This window comes from Coloeus monedula (assembly GCF_965178545.1).
Source record: "Coloeus monedula genome assembly, chromosome: 5".
NCBI classification, from domain to species: domain Eukaryota; kingdom Metazoa; phylum Chordata; class Aves; order Passeriformes; family Corvidae; genus Coloeus; species Coloeus monedula.
The window spans coordinates 62201127-62226533 of record NC_138785.1 but is presented as its reverse complement, the minus strand read 5'-3'; the positions used below and the strand labels follow the sequence as shown (position 1 = coordinate 62226533).

The window sequence follows — 25407 nt, the reverse complement described above, 5'->3', positions numbered from 1 at the left end:
AAATACAAAGGGATGTGACAGCAAAGGAGCAAGAAAGAAAAGTTCCAGATGCAAACATGAAGTGGAAGTACGTGGTTCACAGTTTGTATAACACTTATTGGGACTTCAGAGAGAAGCATCCTTTAGGCTTATTGTTTCTAGTCTTCACAAAAATAAAAATAACTTGGTCCTGGGTATTTAAAAGCCACATATTATCTGGAAAAATAAAGTTCTTTCCAGCTGGTCACAGTCAGGATTCCTGTTTCACCCATGTGCTATTGTAATCATTTGGATCTGGAGCTGGAGCTCAAAAACTTGTATTCCTGACAAATATTCAAATTATCAGAAGAGTCACTTACTAGCCAGTGGCAGAAGAACAAAATACACTTTTCTTCCTCTTTGACTTATTACTGGATGGTTCCAAAGGCCTTCCAGGCACTTAGCAAATATCCTTGGTGCCCTAAGGTCTCAGCGGGCATCCTTCTGCCAAAGAATAGATGAGAAAAACAGAGAACATTTTACGATAAAAACCTTTTTGGTAAATGTAATTTTTCTGGTAACTCTGAAACTCATGATTACAAGGCAAATAATTTATCAGCTCCATGATTATGTTCTCCATTTCAGGCTGTAAAGAAACGTCTCTGAAGCAAACATGGTGTAATCTAATCTACTTTACCGTAACAGCAGCTGAACTAAGCTTTGACAGTGATTTTCTTTTTGTCTGCTCAATTCCTAAACTCAAAGTGAAGTTTGAGCTGAGAGGGTGCAGAATACAATGGGTGAAACCAAAGGCAACATTTATATGAATCTTAATGAAGTTGAATTCTCAAGCTTCAGGCAACTTCAAGCCTTCTGCAAGTCAGGCAATATCTGCATTACATGAGAACTTGATGTAACATTATGATACTCTCACAAGTACAAAAGGTTGTATTTTCCAGTACCTGATTCCCCTGTGACCCAGCTTTTAAAGTCATGATTATGAAAGCTTTTGGGAAGTGAAGGGAGTGTATGGAAAAACAGTGCAAATTGTTTGCTTAACAGCATTTGCTTTTAGAGCACGTCCAGAAGTGTTAAAAATATGCTTCAGATGACGGGAGTGATTCATGACTAGACAGCTGCTGAGAGAGACATCACTGACAGGAGAGAGGGGGGGAGAGGGTGTGTGAGAGAGAGGGAGAGAGATTTGACATGCAAATTACTTGGAGAAAAAGAAATTAAATACCATTTCTTCTGAGCTTTAGAAATTAGGAATTATTTTAATGACTTTTGAATTGAAATGAAGTTGCGTCTCCTGGAGCTGTTGGAATTTCAGTGCCCCTCAGATCTGCTCCACAGGCTGCAGTTTTTATCCAGCTGATGCTGTAACTGTCTGCCATCACTTTCTGGGTAGGAAAAGGTAATATCCTTTTGTCCATTTGGCATTTTGCAATATTAAGAGACTGACTGCTGCATTTCCTGTCAAGTCCTAACTTCATAAATAATGCAATTCTGACATTGGTGTCAATCTTTAGTCAAAAAGTTTAATAGAATTGGCTGGAAGCAAGTCCCTGCTCAACGAGTAGAAGGGATACTTTCCCCAGTCTGCATCCACAGAACAAATCCAGAAAGGGATTTATTGAAATCCAAATCCAAAAGCAATGACTAAATGATTTAACACTTGAGTTTGAACTTTGATGTTCTAGTGATCTACAGCATTCTCCATCTAAAAAATATCACGGCAGAAGTTCCCACCTCTTTTCCACCACAGTCCCACTGCTTTTCCCTATCCATTTCGCATGGATCTGGTAGCACAGCCCTCAGCCTGTGGGCACAGGACTTTACTGTAGCAGCTGGCCAACAGAGAGCAATCTTCATTGATTTTCTGCTTTGATATTGCTAATTTCACATGTGTTTACAGTGGTATGATGTTCCCTGAAGGCCCAAACCTAAATTTTGGATATTTGTCAAAACTAGTCAGCCCTAATCTTGGCCTTTTCATGACTCCACATATACATGCCTTCTGGATAATTTAATGTTTATGGTTGTTCTGTTGGGTTTTTTTCCTGAAATACTGTGTCTTACTTTTTGTACATGGCAAGTGAATATGTGGAGGGTATTTGTTCTGAAGTGGAAGTAAAACACAGTAAAAGCAGCCAGAACTCTCTGCACCTGAATTTTACAAATTTTCAATCACTTCTAAAATAAGCATGTTAAACATTCATATATTTGCATTGAAAAAGTTAAGTTGATTTTAGAAAACCAAAATGATTAAATCATAGGCAATTTGTGCTGACTACCCCCTTTTTAGAAAGGGCTTTTTTTCACGTTCTTTGTTTCACCAGAATACAGATTATCTGTTTGAAATACATGAACCGAATGGACTTCCCATTGAGGTTAGTGTATTCTAGCATTGTAATAAAGGTTATGAAAAGATGTCCGAGCACCAGCTGGCCTTCCTTTGATCCTCTCCATTCTTGTGATGATACATTTTCACACTTAAGATGATTCCCTTCTACCTCAAAGGCTGAGAGCTGCTTTGGTCCTTACAAATATTAACTGCAATCACAATGACCTATCTTTCTGGTTCCAGTCATCTGTTTAATATAGAGTGGAAGGTCAGAACTACATTAAAAGGGTCTGAAAGGCTTTATTTCAGTATACTGCCCCATGCAGAGCTTCACAAAAAGCTGGCAGACTTGTAGTTCATGCATGCACGCTCCTCAGCACTGCATTGTGCGCTTCTGTTAATGGGCTTTTGTAACCTTCCAGGAAAAATTCCCTCACCAAGTGAACAAAACTGTTGTCAGATCTGAACACACATGTGAATATCAACTACAAAGAAGAAAAAAATTATATTTAAACAGTAGGGGTACTGTCTTCAGAAAAAAAGGATGGCTGAGTCACTAGCTTGTGTCTTCACTAGGCTGTGTTTTAAAGGTAGTTTTTATCTATTTTCTAGGATGGAGAATTAATAGCAGAGGTGGAAACCAACTGTTTAGAGAAGGCAAATTCAATAATAGATGTCAGTAAGGATTAATGAATAAGGCCGTGGACCAGAAAGCACAAGTCTGTGTGTACCAATACAAAGAAATCTATTTGCAGCACAGTGGAGCACAGGTCACTTTGAAGTCATTAGCATACTGAATTACCAAATAGCTGCATCTAAGGCATTTCAGTTGTCCTTCGGATATATTTCCCAAGCTATCACACTTTTTTCCTTTGAATCTGTCTATAAAGCTCGTGTTTATTTGCTTTCTATTAAGTCTTCTGCTCAAGCAGGACCATCTGTATGTCTTGACATGTTTATCTAACATACTACTTCGCAGACAAGCTCTTTAGCAAGAAAGCTAAATATCCAAAATCCCAGCACACACTCCAAAACGTGTAGCCTGGAGAATTTATAAAATATTACAGCTCTGTTTACCTATATGCCTCTACACGTTTCCTTACTGAGCTAGAATACGTTGACCTCTGGTCTGGATTATGAGGGGTGGGTAAGTGGCATGAAGTGAGCAGCAAGAATTGAATGCAGCTGTCCACGTATGAATGGAGCTACCCACAGTGGGGAAGACAATGCACGGAAAGAAAAAAGTGGATTCCAGAAGCAAATGGCCAATGGGGCCAGTTCCACTTGCTTCACACTGATTTTGTCTTAAATTTGGCTTGCTCTTGTGTATGCCACTTAGATGTTTTGGGAATACTTCATGTGTAGCAATTACTTCCCTGTAAAATTATCAACAGGAGTTTAAGCATATTTGAATTTGCTGAAGAAGCCATGGAAACAAAGCACAACCTCTGAATTCAAGAAACATCAGTAGGCCAGGTTTAAAAAGAGTGTGAGAGAATGCAGATGAAGTATTAGACCACAAAAACACTCTGTGCTCAATGGCAATAGGCAATAAACAAGCAGTAAGTCCTTCCTAGTGAAGTCCTTCTTCCTTATACAACTTTTTCAGTTCTAACTGAACTAGATTATAAGTCTCAAGCAGAGGATTTTATTTTTTTGGAAGGGGAGTTATTTGAACTTAGATGTAATTATATGATGTCTCCTTTTCCTATGCACACACATAAAAGTGGCAGGTTGCATTTTGTGTAGGTTTAATGCTCATAATCAAAATAACCATAGCCTTCCAAAGTCAAAACACTAATTTGATTTTTTTTTATATATTGTTCAGGAGTCAAATGACAAATATGTCTGCACTGAACAAACCCAAACAAAGCCCTGAGTGGTCACCTGCACCTTCTGTAAACAAAAGTGATTCAAGTTGCAAGACAAAGAGCAGCTCTGAGCTGCAGGATAATTATTCCAAGAATTAACAATTAGCAGTCTTCCAATTTTACTAGGCCAGGTTGGTTAACATCTTTTTCCCCAAAATTTTTTTCTTCAATAGCATGTAATTTACATCAACTATAATGGCACCACTGCAATGTCTGGTATTGGCCAAAGGACTGATGCTCATCCATCCCCCTCAGCACCCTGGCTGCGGGTGTTTGCAAGCAATGGCTATGGATGGGTGTCTGCTGCTTGTAAAATACCATTGGCTCAGCATTTGTGTCACAGTTTCCACCTGTTTTTCAAAGTCACAGGGTAGCTGCTCCTCTCCAGCTGGGCCAGGTTTATGGCAGCATTAGGATTATCAAACTGTATTTTCTATTCCCATTCAAATATCCTCTTCGTTACAGACCTATGGGTTGGCATAGGAAGTTATTAGGTTACAGGAAAGATCCTCTTTCAAGGTAATTTTCCACTAAGGTCTCCCTGAGAAAAGCTCATGCAACACTAAATTGACATGACAGACTCGATTTGATTTTGGAAACCCAAAAGCAAAATACATTTTCTTGCAGTCAGGCAGTGATATTCTCACTGCAAAGTGGCTGCAGGGATGGGGTTTCTTAATTCAAAATGTCTTACTCTATGCAAAAAAATTCATTCTCTTCCATCTGACTCCATCTATTAATCTTTTGAAATTTCTCTCTTGCTCAGCTTTTCCTTCAAGCCAGCTAGAAACAACAGTTCTTAGTGCTCCTTCCTGTCGGGGTCCCTCCCCCTGCCATGTGGTCCTGGGAGAGGGGTCCTGGGGGAGGCACAGGGTTTCCCTGCCCCTGCTCAGCCTCGTTCCCCATTGATTATTTTGTGTTCCCCTGTGTGGCCAAGAACCCTCGGGTCCCGTGATTGCCTCAAGTTCCTCGGCAGATCCTCAGCCATGAGGCTGGAGAAATAAATATCTCTGAAACATCTATCAAGACTCAGTCCATAGATATTTCTTTTCCACGGGCCTCGTTGTCTGATACACGTGTTGCAGTATCCTCACTGTAAAACCTTCCCAGTGCTGCAGCTGCTTCTTTTTCTGGTTCCAGCTGCACAAACTCAGATGGAACAGCTTCCTCCTTCCAGTGTTTGCTCTACTTCCTTCTCAAAGGTGCCACATTGCAATGGGGTGTTTTAACAAACCCTCCAAACAGGATTCACAGTCTGGTAGCAGTTTTGAGAACTTTCACGTTGTTCATGAAACAACTCTCACAGAAAGAAATGCTGCCAAGCAAGGGGAATTATCCTTAGTGCAACAGAACTGTCCTCTTGGCACAAAGCACCTGATAATAACCTATGACCTGATCTAACCTATGTGTTTAAAAGTATCTCAAGTTGCCACTTTATGACAGACTTACACATTCCTCCGGACCTCCAACACTCTGTTAGAAGAGCACAAAGGTTGCAACATGGTTTGTTTAAAACTTACCCTATAGCAATTCCTCAAAAATACAACAGAAAATAAAATCACTGCGAAACCAGAGACAACTAAAACGTTAGGAGGCTCATAAATTGCAGGTTTGTCCTTTCCAAGCAACAGAATCCTCGTGGGAACAGACTCAAATTTCTATTTTCTCTTGGGATAAGTAAATGCAAAAATAGTTTCCGACAAGAGGAAACCTACAGAGCTAGTGACTGGCAGATACCGACATTTTGCCTTAGGCACCATTGCAAGGAAAGCAGAGTGAGAGGGAGCATGAGCACACATGGTCAGGGACAGAACTGTAATACCTGGACTGTAGAATGGCATGTGGACAGTTCCCACAGGGAACTGCAGTGCTCCAAAGCAAATAATGCAAAAGGCAAAAAATGAGGGGAGAGCTAAGGATTCACATGTATAAAGTGTTCCCTGCTTAATCCATATGGGACTGTATTCAGCTAGACTATGTGCTATTTTTAAGACACACCCTGTAAAAGCTGCTGTGTTTTGACTTCACTGGCTGGAAAAACAGAGTTTTTAAGTTTCTTAGTATATGAGCATTACAAGAAAAGAAAGCTGAGGGAAAAAAAAATCCAATTTGCTCTCCAGTGCAGCTGATTTTTTTTTAACTGGTCTGTTAATGTAGTAAAAAAGCTTTTCATAACATTAAATAACTATTGAGAGAAATGTGTATCTTTTGAAACTCACACAGACAGTGTAATGGGCTGCCCCTTTTGTGTGAAGGATGCCATGCTATGCTGTGGCCAGAAACACTCTCTCATTTTAACTCTGGGTGAAAGCAGTTAAAAACAGGAAGGTACAAGGACCAAGTAAAGGAAGTAAGGAAGTGAAGGCCCAAATTGTAATGTATGGTGGTTAACACAACAAGAGATGGAGCAACTAGTTTTGAATTCTTGGGGGAAAAAATTGGTGAGCACTTTAAAAAGACAGAAACATACTGTATTTTCCAAGCTTTAAACTTCCACAGAATGTCATGTATCTGTAGCAAGCAGTTTGAAATGCAGCAACTATTCAAAGCACCAAAGCAGAAACAGGCCTCTAAGCAACGTTTCTATCCTGTAACAGTCTATTTATTCCATTAATCAACCAATGTTTTATACTCATTCAAGCACAAGACAACCCACTGGTGTATTGATTGCATTTATTTTACAGTGCATCTCTTCTCGTGGTGGCATCCCCTTTAGCATTGCAAAGAGATCTGGAATAGATGGAACTGTTACTGAAAATCCTTCACAGAAAGACAAAACATATCAAGCAATGTAAAACAACTTCCCTTTATTCACGACTTGATCTTGGCCTTCATTGTACAAATAATTTGCTGTGCAAAATAGTTTATAAAATACTAAAAAAAAAGCTTTTATTGTAAAAAAATAAAGTTTCTAGATATACAGTTACTTTGCACTATCACAAATATTGTCCAGTATTTAACATTTAAATTTAATGTCACCATGCTCAGGTCCTGTAAACCAATGACCCTACTGGTAAGAAAGCCACTACTGAAACTCAGGTTCACTAGGGACTGGTTAAGCATTTTCCTCCTGCCATATCTACACCCTCACACAGCTCTGATGACCCATACTTGGAATTGTATCCATATCATGAAATTAGACACTGGCCATCCTTTCCTCCATTGTCAGGTAAAAATTCTAAGTTAAATGGCAAATTCAGTCAGCGGAAACTTTTAGTACATCATGGCAATAACACAGGAGCTACATAGTGCAGTTACAGAACAACAAAGGTCCCCAACAGTGCATTTAAACTTTGCTGAGAAGCAGTGTAAATAAAGGCAGCCTACACGTGGTTCTGGGAATGAGCACTTTGATTCCTGTCAGTGTCCAAGCTACCTGGCTTAAACTCTCTGTGATCTCCCTATGCTGCAGTGCAATTGCAATCATTTTAGCATGAAATGCCTCTAAGAAGTTTTGGTACAGTCAGCTGAGCCCTCATTGCTCCAATTCGCTTTCGTTCTGCAGGGTCTTCATTGCTAAGCCCCAGAGGGTCATGCTGGAGAAGAAGGGGCCCTCGTTACTCTTGTAAGTGGCAGACAAGGCCCGGCTGCCCAGGGGGTCACTGCAGTGACTGTCCAGGCCAGCCACGGAGGAGCGGATCATGGGAATGCTATCAGACTGCAAGGGTCCCTCTGCTGAAGACACATCTGCGTCTGCATAAGCATATGCTGCTGGTGGAGTTTGCTGTGCCTGGGCTTTCAGGAGTTTAGCAGAATCCACACCGAGTTTCTCTGGGTTTGCTGCGCTGTGGTGTTGGATCATTGATCGCAACTTACAGTACGAATCCGCAGAACCGTCAAACTCAGCCGAGTTTCCAGCTGGGCGAACGGGGAATTTAACAGACACTGGTAACAACGTGACAGACATTTCTTGGCCAAAAGAGTCAGAACTCTGGGACTTGTCAAGGTCGGGCGTTTCGATCCCGTGAGCGAATACCTCGAGTGCGTTCGGCCCCTCCTCGGAGGCTTTGCAGTGCATCTTCTTGTGCCGCCGCAGCACGGCCGAGCGAGTGAAGCACTTGTTACACGTCTCACAGGTGTAGGGCTTCTCCCCCGTGTGAGTCCTCACGTGTCTGCGCAGGTCCCCAGAGCCTGCAAAACATTTCCCTACGAGGCACAAGTGATAAATTCAGATATTGTTCTTAACACAAGTGAATAAACATGTTTTAATTACAGAAACTATCAAGTGATACGGTATCATATGTCCCAGTCTCTTATCTAGAACAGGTTCAAACAAGTTCCATCTATTTTTACAATTCCATTAACTTGTTTCTTCTTCTTGATCTGATTTTCTAACTTGTGTTTCCCAATGAGTGTGTTTAGTTTTCGTCTCCAGAGACAAGAATATCCATTAGTATTCGAAAGCTGTGAGTGCTCTTAGTTTGTCTCAATCTTCATGGAGAAAAAAAATAATTTTAAACTATCATTTTAATTTGTCTGTCTGGAAAAACAATATGCTGATAAGCTTCTAAATATATTCTTCCAGTGAAAGCTGCATCATAGAAAGAAATGGTTTGTTCATTACCAAGCAACAACGCTCAAACTGCTGACAAAGTTAGCTTTTTTGTTAACTATAGGCTAAAATAATGCCACAGTCCTAGCCAGAGAATGTGTGAGAACTGTAATTTTTTTATTGCTGTAAATATTAGAATACAGAAAAATATTCCACTGTTTGCCTATCTCCAAAGCTACAGACTCAAATAAGCTCAATCACCATAATGCAAAGAAAAGTGTCTGAGGCTGAACCAAGGCAAAGTGTAGAAGAACAAGCAGAAAAAGAGAAAATTGATTTCCAGAATTGCCACATGATTCAGACACCTCACATTCTTTAAAATAGTAGAAGTAAGCTTGTGATTTTTATCTCATTTATTTTGTGAGGACAGATACCAACTAAAACAAACTGTATTAAATGACTGCCCAATAAAACTGCAGTCTCGATTTCCAGCAGCATACTTTCTATTTTGCTGCACAGATTTCTCTTCATAACAGCCATTAAACAGTAATGATAATACATGTGGATCTTTTGCATAATGTGAATGATTTCTTAATGCTTCATCAGAGCCTCTTTGCACAAGTTTTGTCTTTTCAGAATAAGATGACTTGGCTAAAATCAAAAATATTCAAAAGACCACTACAAGACAAAATGAAAACAAGCCTGTTTAATGACAGCAACACAACTGATTGATTGTACTTTCATATCCTGCACGTCTATCCCCTCATTCTAATGCAAGACCTCCTGATAATATTGGCTTTTTCTAAACATACTGCAGTTGGATTTGAACGTATGAAGCTACCCTCCTCCAAAGCTGATTCCTCAGAACATGAATGAAATTCTGTCAAAATAGCACATAATGGCAAAAAAAAAAAAAACAAAACAGTATGCAGGATGCATAATCTATGTAATCTATGAGATCAGGATGGACCTGATCAAAAGCCATTTTCAGACCACCTGGCAGTATGGCCTATCTAACAGATTTTGAAAATGGGTGTTCTGAAACATTGCTCAAGTTTTGATTTTATTCCAGAGGTTGAAGCAAAGTAACAAAGGGTTGTTATTATCAAACTCCGTGGGTGAATGGAGTTAAAATCAAATGGTATGCAACTGGAAAAATAAAAAGACCCCATCAATAGCCAAGTAATGTCAGACCTAACTTTCCATGAGAAAGGACTATTCTGCAAATAGATCTATTTTTGAAGCAGCTACTATGAGCAGCTCTTTAGCAAACATGTCCACATACAATGTTGATTCCTCTTAGTTTCTCTAATTTTCAACTGAAATTCTCTTTTAAATCTATGAGAAATAAAGGAGTTTATTACACCAAATTAAAGACTATGAAGCATGCAAGACAGAAGATTTTGTGACTAACTTTCACAATATGGCATTTCAGTTTAAAACAATTTTGGTTAATTGTTATTCTGCTGACAAAGGAACTTCTACTTATTATTTGAAAAGCAAAGACACAACCAAGCAATGCACAGTGAACCTTACCACAAGCTGAACAGCTGTATGGTCTCTCTCCAGTGTGCCTGATTCTGTGCTTTACCAATTTTCGTTGCATATTAAATGACTTCCCACATTCATCACAGGTGAATACTTTATCTGCTGTATGGGTCTTTTTGTGCTCCTTTAAGTTACTGAAGTTACTGAAACCTAGAAAAATATGACAGACACTGAGATTAAAATGACTCCTCACATTTCAGTCAAAAAACCTGAGGCAGAAACTTTGGTTCTTACACACCTCTGCCACAGATATCACACAGGTGAGGCTTTTCTCCAGAATGAATAATTATATGGCGCTGAACATCACCAGAAGCAGCAAATCTGTAACACAACACAAAACCCAGTCAGTGTCTTTATAAGGCCCTTATTTCCCTAAACTGAGTCTCATATGGAAATTGGCTTTAATGAATGCCTGATGTTCTGAACAAAGACCTAATACACAGATAAATGGATGCAGTTAAGAAAAACATTTTTAAACTGACAATGTCCAATTAAATTTATGCTAGGAAAAAAACGCAAAAAAATATTTTTACCATTAATATTACCAATTCATTCTGCATTTTATGTTATTCCTGCATTAGTGTATTTTCTGTCACCTGTTACCTAGCAGATTTAATGCTTTGCTTAAATTTTTCAAACTTCCCATACTTCAGAATTCCATAAAATGTTAGAAAAAGTATCACCAAATAACGAAAAAAATGTGAGGGAAAGGTACAAATGTGCATGATTTATTGTGACTCACACTGTTCAAAATATATGCAACAATATACAACACAATACATATAACACAACAAAATACACTCAATGCTATTCTTATCTACGTACCAATGTACAAAAAACTCAGACCACAAGCTCTGGTGACACGATTACTTTACTCAGTACAAGTCAGTTGCAGACATTTATGTATTTTAATCCCATTAGCACACATTTAAACCCAGTGTCTTCTAAATAAAATGGAGCAGCATGCTGCCTTAGCTCTTGGGCCTTACTTTATCACAAAGATTAGCAGAAAACATGAATCACGTTAACTAAGATGAACAATTCTCCTCACCTTTTCCCACAGATTTCACAAATGTATGGCTTCTCACCAGAATGTCGACGTAAATGTGTCTGGAGATTACCTGCCTGAAGGAGAGTAATTTAAGCATTTAAATTCAGCTTGCCTGTTGTTGTATACAGTTAAAAAAAAACAATGATGGAAACTATGAGATTGGCTTTTTATTCCTACTTCTAAGGCAGACTAAGAAGACTACAAAGCATGTATGAACTCAAGCATTCTTCTCTAGTAAAGACAGACTACCATGGACTTCAAGACCAAGTTGTTTATGTATGTAATTATACATTGACAAGAACAGAAATGGGAAAAAAATAAAAACAAGAAGCCTAAAATCAAATGCAAAGTGAAAAAAAAGACCTATAATTGAAAGCAGATCAAATGATAAATTAAAATTTTACTATCTAGAATGCAGTGAAAAAGAGAACTTACTAACTTAGTAGCAATATGGCTCATGTTAGTCTTACTTTCCCTGTCCTACAAATAAACTATTGTTACACAAGTATGTCTGAATTCACCTACCAGATGGTTAAAAAGAAAAGAATAGGGTGAGCATTCCTCTATCCATAAAATACTCAGATGCTTCAAACCTGAAATTATTTACTCATACCAGAATAAAACAGAACAGGTGGTACAGAAAAGAACAAATTGGACTACTAGTAACTATTTTATTACATATCTTTCCTCTCTCAATCCTCTAAAAATCATGCTAGTCTAGCAGGCAAACCAGACTATGACTAAATAAAACCTTCTTACTGAGTCCACCTTTTTTTAAAAATGTTCTAAAGCCTCTGGTCCTTCTAAATGGCTACTCCCCTGAGTCCAGCTCTCACAAGCACAAGACACACCTCGTAGAAGAGCTGCAGATGTTCCAGACATTGCGCCTACTTCCACAGGCAGTTTTTAGCCCTTCTGCTCCCTTTGACTGATATCTGCCTGGTTTTATTTGAGTGCAATAAAGAAACATTAAGTCCTTTACACCAGGAAAGAAAATTTGAGATGCAAAGATTATCATGTCCCACCAGTCACAGTAAGACAACAAAAGTAAGACCCAGAGTAATTTCTTCTGACTCATTTAGATAATAAATTACCTGTTAAGATCCATCACTGTAATCAGACCTGACAATATACCAGAACTCAAGTACTGCAGACACACACAAACAGAGGACAGTATCAAATGGATCAGTGTTTGAACCCTGAAAGAGCTTTCTTTAACCCCTGCAAATTTTTTCAGACAACAGTGTGACTGAACCACTGTTTTCTAAGGCCAAACTTTCTAATACTGAAACCCACTCAAAGAGAGGCATTAGGTACTTATTTCTGGGGAAGAAGAAGATGAACCAGGGAATAATTTTTGCTTTTCAAAGACAAGGGATTTTATGCAGCAGTGCATTTTAGAAAAACATACAGAAAAAAAGACAGAACCTTTACTTCTATCCATGTCACAAACAAACCCTATAATGGGCATTTGAAAGTTATCCCAGATAAAGACAGAAGGTAAATTTGAAGTGCAACAACTATTTTGAAATAGTTCCCATAAAGGCATTTTAAGTAAAAATAAAAACATTTTACATAAAGCAGCAAGTAGATCAATTTCTTTATTACAAGCCTATGTCCTTTCCTCCTAATGAGGGCAAAGCTTGTTACTAACTGTGCTAAGACAAAAAACAGTAAAAACATCATTGGCTTGTATTCTTTCTTAAGCTTTAGAGCTGGCATACAACCTTGGTTAAAGCATCACATGCCATCCCAATGAAAAAAACTTAAGGGGACTTTTGCTTGCATTTCACTGCAAGAAAAAAAATGCTCAGAAGAATCCCCTTAATGGTTGCATAGAGCTCCTCACAAATTTGGAGACCAGAGAGATATGCCAGACTTAGTCCTTCTGTAAATGGCAAGCTTTGAACATGAAGGAACTTATGCACATGGGCTCCCAAAAGAATCTCTGCAAAAGGAGGTAAAACACAATATCCTGGATCACCAGCCAGAGAGGCTTCATATCACAACAAGCTGTGTACAAGTAGTAAGGGAAGATGCAGGCTTGGAAGTAAAAAAATGAATGTTTTCCTCAAAAAAATCAAAGACATTTATGGCTGTTTGTCCCCAGCTATGAGTTCCCATGTAAATTTCCCCTAATTCCTTCACTTTCTGCTCCACATTCCAACATGCAGCACATCAGCTACTTTCTGCAGGAGCAGACATCCCACCATGCCCAACAGCTGCACTGTCTCAAAAGCACAGATCATGAAGGCTTAAATGAGAAAAGTGTTTCTATTTCTGTGCCTACAGACAGAGAAGATAAAGGCCAAGATCAGAGATGGTATTTTAAGCAAGAAGTAGATAGTAATTATCCTTGCATCTTACTTTCTTGTAGGTGAAACCTCACTTATTTGCAGGATTCAAAAGCAAATACCTCAGCAATATGCAAGACCACTTTATGACCAGAGAAAGAACTGCAGCACAGAGGCTGAATGCTCTGGCTTGTATGCTGGACATGTAGGGGCTGTCCACCAATATGTATCTACCTACACCTTCAGGCAAGTGTGGTAACACAGAGCAAAGGGAAGCTGTTTGGGAGTGTTTAATTAAAAGGCAAAAATCTCCAGCCTTGTCAGGGGTTTTGTTTGTATCTGTAATTAAAGAGGAGCAAAGCATGTTGCATGAGGAGTCTGCCATGCCTGTCATACACTCTGAGTGTGTGACACTTCCCCCCTCTTCCCCCACTGTAGTAGTACAGAATACCACTTCATTTGCCAAAGGTACTTTTAATGGAATTTGGAAACATCCATGTTTTTCTTTTAATAACTAGAAGCTCAGCCCTCAAAATGAATGAAAATGCTCTTCTTTGCCTAAAAATAAGACCCAGTTTTGCTAAAAATTGTCCAATAAGCATGATGAAACAGTATTGTTCACTGGATGCAGTCTTATATTGATATTTAGCAACAAGGTGGAGGACACAAAGGCATCAGATTCATGGGTCAAAAAAGTCCCACTGGTGGGCTGTGAAACTGAGACAAGAGTAGCACAACCAGTGGTGGGTGGATAGGCAAAGAGCATGTAGCTCTAATTCTTAAACCAGGACCCATAAGAAATGCCAAAGCTATTCAACAGTAATTATGTAATCTTAATATAAAAATATGCACCTGTTTACTCTCTGCTGTACTTAGATGTGCACATCTCAACCACGAAATCAGAAAGGAAATGGGCATATATAGTGAGACAACTAGGCACCAAATTTGTAGAAATACATATTAGTTGTTGTACCCAGAACAGGAAGCAAGCACTGGAGGGCAAATTAAGCAGCTTAAGCTTAGGCCCTGTATGTAAGTATGGAATTTCACAAGAAGTTTTTCTTAAATCATAGCTGAGTTTTGTCACTGCAGACAGACTGTGATGTTCTCACTGAAAGAAACTCAGACCAATTATAAGGATACAAATTTTTTTTTATCTGACTCAAATCTACTTAACAATTTATGCCATTTAGGAAGATGAAACTTTATTGTGAATACAACACTATATAAAACATGAACCTGCACTGTTTTCAGACACTGTAAAAATGCTATTCACAACATACCCCTAAGCATAAAGCAAAAGAACAGTTTGGAAATGAATGTTCTCTGTATTTCAAATATAGCTGTGGCTCTGTATAGTTAAACATTCATTTGAAGGTAAAATACATAACACATCTACTGAGAGCAGACAGAATCAAAGACACAGAATGCATCAAAGAAATCTAAAACATTCAACATGTTATTTTTAAATAAGGCATTTTAATAATTTATCCCTAATGTGAATTCTGTCTTTTAACAACAAAAAAAATCTAATCTTAAACCCAAGATTTTTAGAACCAACACAGAGATGCATTTCAAGTGTAAGTACCATAATATTTAAAATATTCCCACCTGTGAGAAGTGTTTCCCACAAATGTTACATTCAAAAGGTTTCTCACCTAAAAGAAGAAACAGAACATAGAACTTCTAATAGTTGCAGTAGAACAGAAATGGTTAAAATTGGTACACTTCCTTTTAAAACATGTAATGTAAGAGTAAAAAATATTCCCAAAAGGACACTTACCTATGTATTTAAGGGGAAATTCAAGAGGGAAACACAGCTTTTACCACTAAGTTTGTAAGGCAGACTTTCAGAAACAGAATTTATCTTTCAAAACAAGTAGAAGAGTTTTGATATGAATGGGTGCAGGTTTTAATTTTTTTAAATGCTTTTCATTTGAAATGAAAGGGGAATCACATCACCAGAAAGAACAGAATAGATGATAAGGCCCAACAACAACTGTGATGGGAAGTGTACCTGCTTTTTCACTTGCACAGACAGAGACACATTCTTAAAAAGAAGGAGGAATGAAGGGAAGCTAATTTGGAAGAAGTGTGTTTTCTGATTTCAGTGTCTACCATACATCTCTGCTCAGCACATAGCCATTCACTTCCCAAAAATACATACTTGCCTTCAAATTCTCATCCTATATAAAACTATCTGAAGATTAACCCAAGTATTTTACTCCAAAATTCTGAATTCATACATATAAAACTGTTATTCTTGAACCTTGAAAAACAGATTAGCAGCTTTAGCAAAAACTGGTGCAGCCCACTTCAGCTTTTCAAAATAACTTGACTCTCAATCTAGAATGTGACTGCTCAACAATTCTCTTGCTGTCAATTTAAGACAAATATGTTTTCGTTATAACTTTTCCTCCTCTGCAGTATTTCATAAAGGTGGGGTTTTTTTCCCCTGCTTAGTTCTTGGTTTCCTAGTTTTTACACTGTTGATAAAATTTTATGTGCATTTTTTAGAATTTTGAAAACAAAAATGATGCTCAAATGCCATTGATTCAATGACAGTCACACTTCTCATCATCTTTCATGAGTCTAGCTATACATTTAAAGGACACTGATAACCTGTCCCACATGTGCAGGGCAACAAAACTGGTATAAATCCATGTGATTTTAAAAACAGAACATTTCCAAAGGGAAGAAGAGCTCTTACACTGTTTCATCTTGGTTGTGATTAAAAATTCTGTCTAAGATTTTTATTTACTTCTTTAATTGTAATTTTCCAGACTTTACAGAAAACCTCTTGGCTACTCTTCCAGTAAGTATTCTTTACATCAGAAATGTTACAAGCAACATCTATCATATCCAGGTGTGAAAATTCCATTTTTCTTTCCTCCTGCCAAATACAGACTAAGTTCTTTCAATATATTTTAGGATCAAGGACTAAATGCAATTCTCTTTAGATTTTAAAACACAGAGTTAACATAAAGTTATGTTACTTCACAGATTGTAACCCTGCAGTTAGTCTGACAACTTGAGGCTTTATCTACTTTGTCTACTTAATAAAGAATGGAAATCTGGCAGTTTTAAAAACCAGAATTTTCTTCAATTAAACATAAAAATTATGAAACCAGTAAATCAACTATAAAGTAACTCAACTATAAAGAGCACTGAGGCTTGATTTCATTATGGCTTCAAACTTGCAAAACACTAAAAATTCTGATACTGACAACACAAATGTAAATGAAACCAACAGGGACCCAGATCTGTAGCAACTGGGAAGAATTTTAAAAACCATAAAAGCATCAAGATAATATGCAATGGAGGTTAAAAAACACTAGTAGCAATTTTTGCAGAAATTACCCATACAAGAAAAAAGTGACTGTAGACCTAAAGAACAGTATCTGAATAGGAATCCACCCTGAAACGACTAGAGGGAGAGGGAAGGAAGTGGAGGCTCAAATTTCTCAAAACTATTGTTGTAGGCTGCATGCAGCCTCATCCTAACTGTACTGATGTACAAAGAATTGGAAGTTTTCTCCCCCAAGATAAAGAGAAAACAAAAGGGTTTTTTTTTAAGAAATATCAAATTAGTTTTTGGAGAACAATTTTGCACTTGCATAGAATTCCAAACCACTGGGCTTATCAAGTAACCCATTGCTCAGAAGCAATTAGCCTCACTGTACCTGAGGGTGTATTTGTAAGAGCACAGCTAGTAAGCTGAAGGTTATTCTTCTCTGCCTATCACTGGTGAGACCATAACTGGAGCCTTAAGACAAGAAGGCAAACAGGAAATCTCACTGCTGTCTACAGGCTTGGGAAGGCAGAGGCAAGCAGGTTGTTCCTGGTACACAGTCCTAGGACAAGAGGTGGCAGACCCAAGTTTGATCATGACAAATTCCAATTAGACATATGAAAATAATCTTTTATCCCATGAGGGATCACTGGGAGTGACTGACTGGAGAGGTTGTGGAAACTCTGTCCCTGGAGATGTCCAAAATTTTCACTACACAAGGTCATGAACAAAACAACCTGATGTAATTTGATGTGCCTTGAGCAGGAGACTGGAGTAGATTACCTCAGGAGATCCATTCCAATCTAAATTATTCTATGATTCTACAACTGTCAATGAATTCCAAACCAAAAACCTGATCTTAGAACACCAGGATTGTACCCTTCTTGTTCAACACTCTGCAAGAAGAGGTGAAGATAAAGTACACAATAGTGGGATCCATGGCTGGATCAACAGCAGTAGAGAAAAACTGGGGAAAAGTAGTAACTGAATACAATTTAGACAATGCTTAAACAAATATCCAGGGGACTTTACTTTTGAACCCTTGGGCTGCCTTGTGTTTTCTATCTTGTGTTGCATTGTTCTTGTTCAACACTCTGCAAGAAGAGGTGAAGATAAAGTACACAACAGTGACCAAAGCACTGTTGTGTCAGGTCCAGAGGAGAAAGGCAAGAAGGCATAAGATGAGATCACAAAGGTGAGGAGCTGTACTCACTAAGGCATGGAAAGCTGGAAGTTTCTCAAGCAAAGCTGGGAATGAAAAGGTTGAGGATCAACAATGTATTACATGGCAATGCTACTCTGTTCCTGTTGCATTCCATCCTGCCAAGAGTTCTTTCCACTGGCCTGGGTTTATTTGGGGCTGTTCTTTTGAGATGTTCCCTGAAAATACATAAAATACCCCAACAAAACTACTGGATGTTCCTGGACAGGTATGGACTATATAAGAGAGATATACTTGCTTCCTTTTTTTCAGACAGGTCAATATAATAAAGAACAAATTATAACATCCAGTCAAAATCAATCAAAGTCAGTGCAGTAAGCTCTGTTTAGAGACTCCTTTAAATGTCCACTACAATACAATTAGAAGAGCCAGACATGCCAGCACAATGACTGTTGAACACAGTCTGGCTGCCTTCACATAGAAAACTCATCAATGCACCCATGCTAACCTGCAAATTCTTTAGTAGTTCCTACTGTTCAGGGACAGAGACTTTCGCACCTGCTTTTTCTTGACAACTGGGCCACCACAGCACTTGTGTTGAAAGAATTGTCATTTGTGGGTTAAAACCAGGTTTGCCAGTGTGACATGTCCATTTCAGCTTCCTCTATCTCTTCTGCGAAGCTGCATTGGGAGGACTTTCAGTGAACTGTAATACTTAAATGCCTGCTAACCCTTTTGCTTAGCTCTAGAAAATGAATGTTTTTAAATAAAATTGATTAGCTAGCAATCTGCCATGCTTTCTGAAGTGACAGATGAATAGAAATGGCTTTTAGCATACACTTCATTATTTAACTACCAGTGTATCTAACATAACAATACAAATGTGCCCTGTACCTTCTACTAAAGATCTTCCCAATATTAACATCCTACTCACTATCCCCTGCAATTTTCCAAACACTCTTTTTGCACTAGTTGGGTATTTAAAAATAAATTAATATGAATAACAGCAAAACAACAGGGAATAATTCCCAAAAATAACAGAGAAGCAAACAGGCATTTCTAGTCATAGCCTTGCCTCAGTTTTTCCATCCTTTGATGTGCTTATTATTTGTTAAGCTTAGGCTCTTACACTTTTGTCATCTTAGCACATCTATAGAAGAATGCTAATGCCAAATTAACTAGCACCCAAGTCTGGAATTTTTGAAAACTACTGGAAGAAGATGGTGTGTGAAAAGCAGCACAGAATTCCAGAATCCTGAGGTCTCTCTAGCACAAACTCACATGTTACTGCAGTCTCTCCCTTAGCAGGGACTTTTCTAGATGCTCTTGTCTTCTATCTGATCATCTATTTTCCTGAAAATCTAAGATATTAAAATATACCTGATGATACCAGCTCAAACCAGATAATAAGATTCAAAAAAATACAAGGCAAAGAGAGGATCTAGGTAAGAGGCATATGGAACTCTTTCACAGGAGAAAAAAATTTAAAAAATTATTAGAAACATAAACATACAGAAGCAGTTAAAGCTAACAATTGATTATTCAGGAAGCTAATGCAAAATGTTCATATTTTCAGGTTCTGGGAAGATTTTTCTATGAATAAAATGGAAAAGTAAACTTTTAATTCTAAGGATCAGTTAAGAAAATAAATTAATGTCTGCCAAGAGCGTTTCATATTTAGTGTCAAAGTACCAATACATGGATGATCATTTCCAAAGTGATGTTTATTTGACAAGATTGAGAGAGATGCATTTGTGTATTTAATACAGGGGAAAAGAAAACCAAAAAATATTCAACAGCTTTATCAGGAGTAACACCATCTCAAGGACTTTAATCAATGGTGTTACCTGACTAGCAAAGGTAATTCTTAAAAACTCTTCTAAAGAACTTAATAATAATGTCCTAATAATAGGACATGCTGTTTAAATTGAACAGATAAATTAATTAATTTGAAGTTAAATTAGGTCTTGTTTTTCACTAGAATAAAAAGATACTTAAAAATAAATCTATGTTAGGTTTAAAAATATTACCTGTGAGTTTTTAAAACAAAGTACATTAATTCAAAATTCCCATTTACTCTGCAGCTTGCAAGAGCCTTACTCTCTAGGTAAACACAACTAAAGTTGTTATAAAGCATATTTCTACAGGTTAAAAAAATTACCACCAAGGCCCAATCACCTGTATCTTACAATGAATATATGACCAGAGAACAGAGGTATTCTAGTATACTTATAGTACCATTTATTTGTTTACACTTTTTATTGTTATCTGGCTCAAACATCTGGGCCACCAGACAAACTGACTAGAAATGACTCACCGAAGTGCAGGACAAAACCAAAATTTTCACTGAAATTTCATTTTCACTGAATTCACACAATGTTCTTTGGAAAAGCACCCAAAATCCCAAATACATAGGAGAAATCTTTTCTACAACTCCCAGCAAAACTCAGTATTACAGTTCTTTATTCCTGTAGGAATATCCATTAAAAAAAAACCAAAAAAACAACAAAACCAAACCACAGCGTTTTGAAAGTAGACCCCTAACCAGCATCTCTCAGTCAAAAGACACTGCAAGTTATTCTCTGTAATTTAAATATTTGGTCTGCAGACCAAATAACTGATAACTGTACCTGTATGAGACCTTTTATGTAGCTCCAAATTGCTTGGATGCTTGAAAGCTTTCCCACATAACTCACAAGTATATTGTTTCTGTGACTGAAGAGTCTGTGATTGTCCTTCTTGTTCCAAAGGACCTTGAGATCTTTCCACTTCAACAGTTTGTTCAAAATTCTCAGAATTCACTAAATCTTCAGCTTCTTTTTCATCAGTAACTCTAACATCTGTCGTGCCTGTGGTACTTTCATTTACAGGTTCAATTACTTCTGTTATTCTATTGTCATCACTCTGGGGCTCAGACGGCTGCTCTGCCAGTTTCTGAGATCTTAGAAAATTTAACTTTTTGAGGTGTATTGCCTTTTTCAGCCGCATCTGTCTGGTGGGCTGCATAACTGTGCTCTCTGCATCTTGGTCTGGAGCAGCTTCATTCGCAGACTGAACCAGAAAGTTTGATGGTAAATGATCAGAGGTTTCCAGAATACACTCGGAGTGATTGACAGTGCAAGAATTATTCTCCACTGTGTTTATTTCCGTGGATGTGTTGTAAGAAAAGGATGGTTCTGCTCCTCTCTCATGATCAGAGCAAGTGTTTTGTTTATAGAACTGTTTGCTGTAAAAGTTGCGTAGTTTATAGTAGTAATTTGGTTGTTTAAATGGAAGATCTGTGCAGCTGCCATCTAAAGAGTCTTGTGGTTGTTTCTGTCCATCACCCGAGGGGGTGTGAAGATTAACAGACTGTGATGCATGTGAGTGGTGCTCAGCCAAGACTTTGTTAGTTTGTGTGTCAGCTGAGCACTCAGGCAATAGGTTTGTCCCATAGCCATCACTGGCACAGCTGGTATCCGTACCCAAAGTGTTCTGCAGTGAAAATACACTATTACATGGCATGCTGGCTGCTTGCTCCACAGCTGTAGAAGACTTTAAAAAGGTGTGACAAATGTTCAGCACATTTTGCACTTGGAGACATTGTGCAATGTCCAGCATAGCTTGTACATTGTCCTGGCTAAGATCCAGGTGGGAGGTGTACATGAAGTCCAAGATCTGGCCTATGCCACCTACATTTTTAATGTCCAAGTGAAACACATCATTCTTCTGGCCTGAAGAATTCTGGAAAAGGGTCCTGATAAAATAAGACAAATATTCAAATACAAACGCAAATAATTCACAAACGCTGCAATAAGAAAAATACACATACACCTCAAATAGGCTGTCTGGTATGAAACAACAGTTTGTAGTCCAAGGTCTTACCTAGATTATTGTATTTTTGAAGATGAATTTCTCAGAACTGCTCAATTACTTGTCCTATATATTAGTCCTACATTAGTGCACTTGAAGTATAAATCAAAGCAAATGATCCTTTATCTAACTTTAATTCTGTATTTTTTCATGCTTTCAAATAACACCCTATCCTTGTGGTTTCTTATGCACTGTTCTTCACATATTAGGTGCCATGGTGTATTTGTGGAAAAATTGCAAAACTGCTTGACTCAGAACAGTTTTTCTCCTTTCATCAAGGCAAATCAAACAGGACATGAGAAATTTTCTAGTAAAATGGAGAAGACAGACCTCAAAGTCAGCTAAACTATTCTCCTCTGGCAACTGAGCTTGTCCACCAAACTCTATCAGTAAACCTATCGAAGTTCTTAGCATTAGTTCTTTCTCCACAAATACACAAGAGGATGGCAATATTAAACAAGATAATGGCCTTATTTTCAATCTATTCTCTCATATTTAAAAAAAGTACTTTTTTTACTGGTACTGGATGAGAACCAACTAAAAGAATAAGGAAGAGTACAGGTACATAATCCTAAAACGGCAGTGCAACCAATACTCACTGAATTTTCACTGAATCTTTAAAGTGAAATGAATTCAAAAAACTTCTTACTATTTGATGTAAAGTATTCTCCTCAGCATCAGAGATGTAGTTCTTCACATGCACAACCAGTCCTAGATTAAGTGGGTTCATACTCTCTCTCAGTCAAAAATTTTATACCCTCCCATTAAAATCCTGATACTCCCACAGTAAATGACATATAAATGGGGTCAGGTCACTCATATGTAGTTATTTACCTACACTAGAAGATGCCCCAAACTTGATGGTTCCTCTTTGCGGGCTAAATCCCAAATTAGGTTTTGTTTAAAGGTGGGCATAATATCAAGGAGCTCTAAATCTTAAGAAAATGTGAGTCTATGCTGAAACTTTAGAAATGAAGGGGATACTCTGAAGCCAGTGCCCACATCCAAATTCTTTCATCAATTTAAACCATCTTATCTAAATTAAAACCAGAACTATAATGAACAGATCTGGGTTGAGAGTCTAAATTAATTGGCCACTTATATCCTATTGAATTTTAATAGGAGTTGAGCACTTAGTTCTTTTTAACTACTTCAAAAATTTGGTCTTTGAGCATAATTGCACCTCATCAATAGTACACCACTAGAGGAGAAAAAAGAACCTCTTATCTTTCTTCCCTGGTCATAACATAAAAATACGTTTCTTACAAATGAATTAGCAGTCAAGCTTTAGAGATGTTTCAATATGTTTCAAAAACTGCCAGATCTAGCAGCTTACTCATAACTAATATAAAACACTAAGTTGGGAGATCCAGCACCCTCCAAAGTTTGGAGGCACAACTGAGGGCAGTACAGCAGGGGAAGAAAAGAGTGATGTGGCGTAATGGGCCACCTGTATACTCTAAAACACAGTTGTTGTCTCTGAGAATCTGAGAAAGTAGAGATTCAGCAATAACCTATATAGTCAAATTTTATTTAGAATATGATTTATGAAACAAGTCACATTATTCAGAAGTGGATAACATTTCATCAATTATATCCCTTATCTGGCTCTGTTAATACACTCTACTACATTCCTTGTAAGCAGTTCTCTTTTTCTAGTGAAATACTGAATGCAGGTCCCTGCCAGAAACATTATATGAAGCCCTGTAAGCAAGTAAATCACAAAAATGTCAAAATCAAAGAGCATACTGTGAATGCTTGACACAGCTTTATCTCTGGACAATTTCCCTCTTCTCCTTATATTCACAAGAGTTACTTAGTCTGCAACCAACAGAAAAAAATACACTTCTCAGAAAAACCCTCAGCCAACAGCATTTAGTTAACTTTTTAAATAGAAGAATTTTTTATCACATACCTGAAATATTGACTGAAAGCAGCTAATACATTTTTATGTGCTTTGAAGCAGACACCTTTCACCACCAGCATGCAGTCGCAGAGAAGCCCCTGAATGCGCTGTTCATGTAGCTGCTGGAGAAGATGACAGCTATGGCTAGCAACAGTGTCCATGCTAGAAAACCACTTAAATTACCTACAATGAAATAAAATGCTAAGGTGAAAATTAAATTGCAAAATTAATTTAAAATATTAAGAACATTTTTACAATTTGTTTTAGCTTTCAAAGGAAACAGACTTCAGTTTACACCTGCAATATGAGCTCCAATAACATTTTTCTGATTAAAGATGAATTACAGTACTGCTCACCAACAGATACACAGCAATACACATAAGAAATACTGATTGTAACAGAGCTTTGCTTACAACAAAGAGCTTCTGCAAAAATCTAACGGTGCTGCCAATAAGCTGAACTCCATAACCACAAAAAAATGCATCCCAATATAGCTAGCTTCCACTATAATTAGATTTTAATGCAAAAACAAATTGCATGTACAAAATCAGTAGCATTTGTAGAGGAAAACCTCAGTTTCTTCAGCCCCTAAACTCAGAAGGGAGAACATAGTACTAGTACCATTTGTTGCTGTTCTAGCCATGTATGTTTCCATTGTGGATCTGATTAGACACATTAGTATGGTATTGTTTTTAATACAATGTAATATCTACATGAAAAAATCCCCTCTGAACAGGTTGAACAGACAAGTCACACTCCCTCAGAACACATTTACATTCAATTCTATACTTCCTTTCTTAAAAATATTTTTACAAAAATGTAACGCTTCCCCTGCACACTTAAACATGACAATTCCAGCTATTAGAATAATCACAACTTCAGCTCTTCTAACTAGGAATGAAGGAGGAAAACCATCCTATTCCAAGGAATGAAGTAGGAAAACCACCTTATGTTAAGCATTAGACAGTGGTCGCCCCATTCTCAAATGTCATGAAAGACAAAGGTTCCACATTTTAATATATCCTGCTTTACTCTGTGATTCACTGCCTCCTGCTCTATTACACGGGGGGCTATTATATTGTGCTTTTTCTCGATTAATACTTATCATGTTTTGACCAGGCTTTAAAATAAAGCAAGCACATTAATTTGACAAGTAACTGCTTTCTCTATGAACGTTTCCCACCACGGCATCGTGCAATTACTTTGACAACCAGTGAATTGCCTCTCATCCATCAGGTACGTGTCTCCCCACGAGACCGGCGGGCACGGGGAGCAGCTCCCGAACTGGGGGAACCTCTCCAACACAGCCGCTATTTATGGTTAACCTCGCCTCAGAGGTGCCACAAGGAGAAAGGGACGGAGAGAGGGTTTGCCTCGCTGCGGGCCGGCGCTGCCCGGGGACAGGGCGGGCGAGCGGCCGGTGGCGGGGTCGGGGGCTGCGGGCGGGCCGAGCGCAGCCGCTGCGGCGGGAGGAGCACATGGACACACAGCCCTGGGCGGAGGGAACGCGGCGCGGCCTGGCACGGCCGGGAGAGCGGCCGAGGGGCAGGAACCGGCCCTGCCCAGCCCAGCGCTTACCGGCTCCGGGCACCTCCCAGCTCCATCCCCGCCAGCGGCCCCTTCCGCCGCCGCTC

The 25407-nt window shown here is 38.3% G+C and overlaps 1 protein-coding gene across 1 annotated transcript; it reads right to left on the bottom strand.

Moving 5' to 3' along the window:
- Positions 1-6968: 6968 nt before the first annotated feature.
- Positions 6969-25397, bottom strand: ZBTB49 (zinc finger and BTB domain containing 49). The gene is made up of 8 exons (XM_082281895.1): positions 25352-25397; positions 23783-23956; positions 20646-21751; positions 15173-15219; positions 11268-11341; positions 10455-10537; positions 10205-10366; positions 6969-8322 (listed from the first exon to the last, which is right to left on the bottom strand). Exons 2-8 carry the CDS (start codon positions 23932-23934, stop codon positions 7652-7654), a joined length of 2295 nt encoding a protein of 764 aa, XP_082138021.1. The 5' UTR covers positions 23935-23956; positions 25352-25397; the 3' UTR covers positions 6969-7651.
- Positions 25398-25407: the final 10 nt, after the last annotated feature.

What these genes read in the sequence shown, in the direction of transcription:
- ZBTB49 (XM_082281895.1), bottom strand. Translation starts at nt 23,934, where the DNA reads ATGGACACTGTTGCTAGCCATAGCTGTCATCTTCTCCAGCAGCTACAT. An exon ending in TGTGAAATCTGTGGGAAAAG is followed by an intron (nt 10,538 to 11,267) that starts GTGAGGAGAATT and finishes GTTGTGTTACAG; the next exon opens with ATTTGCTGCTTCTGGTGATG. An exon ending in ATACAGCTGTTCAGCTTGTG is followed by an intron (nt 8,323 to 10,204) that starts GTAAGGTTCACT and finishes TGTGCCTCGTAG; the next exon opens with GGAAATGTTTTGCAGGCTCT.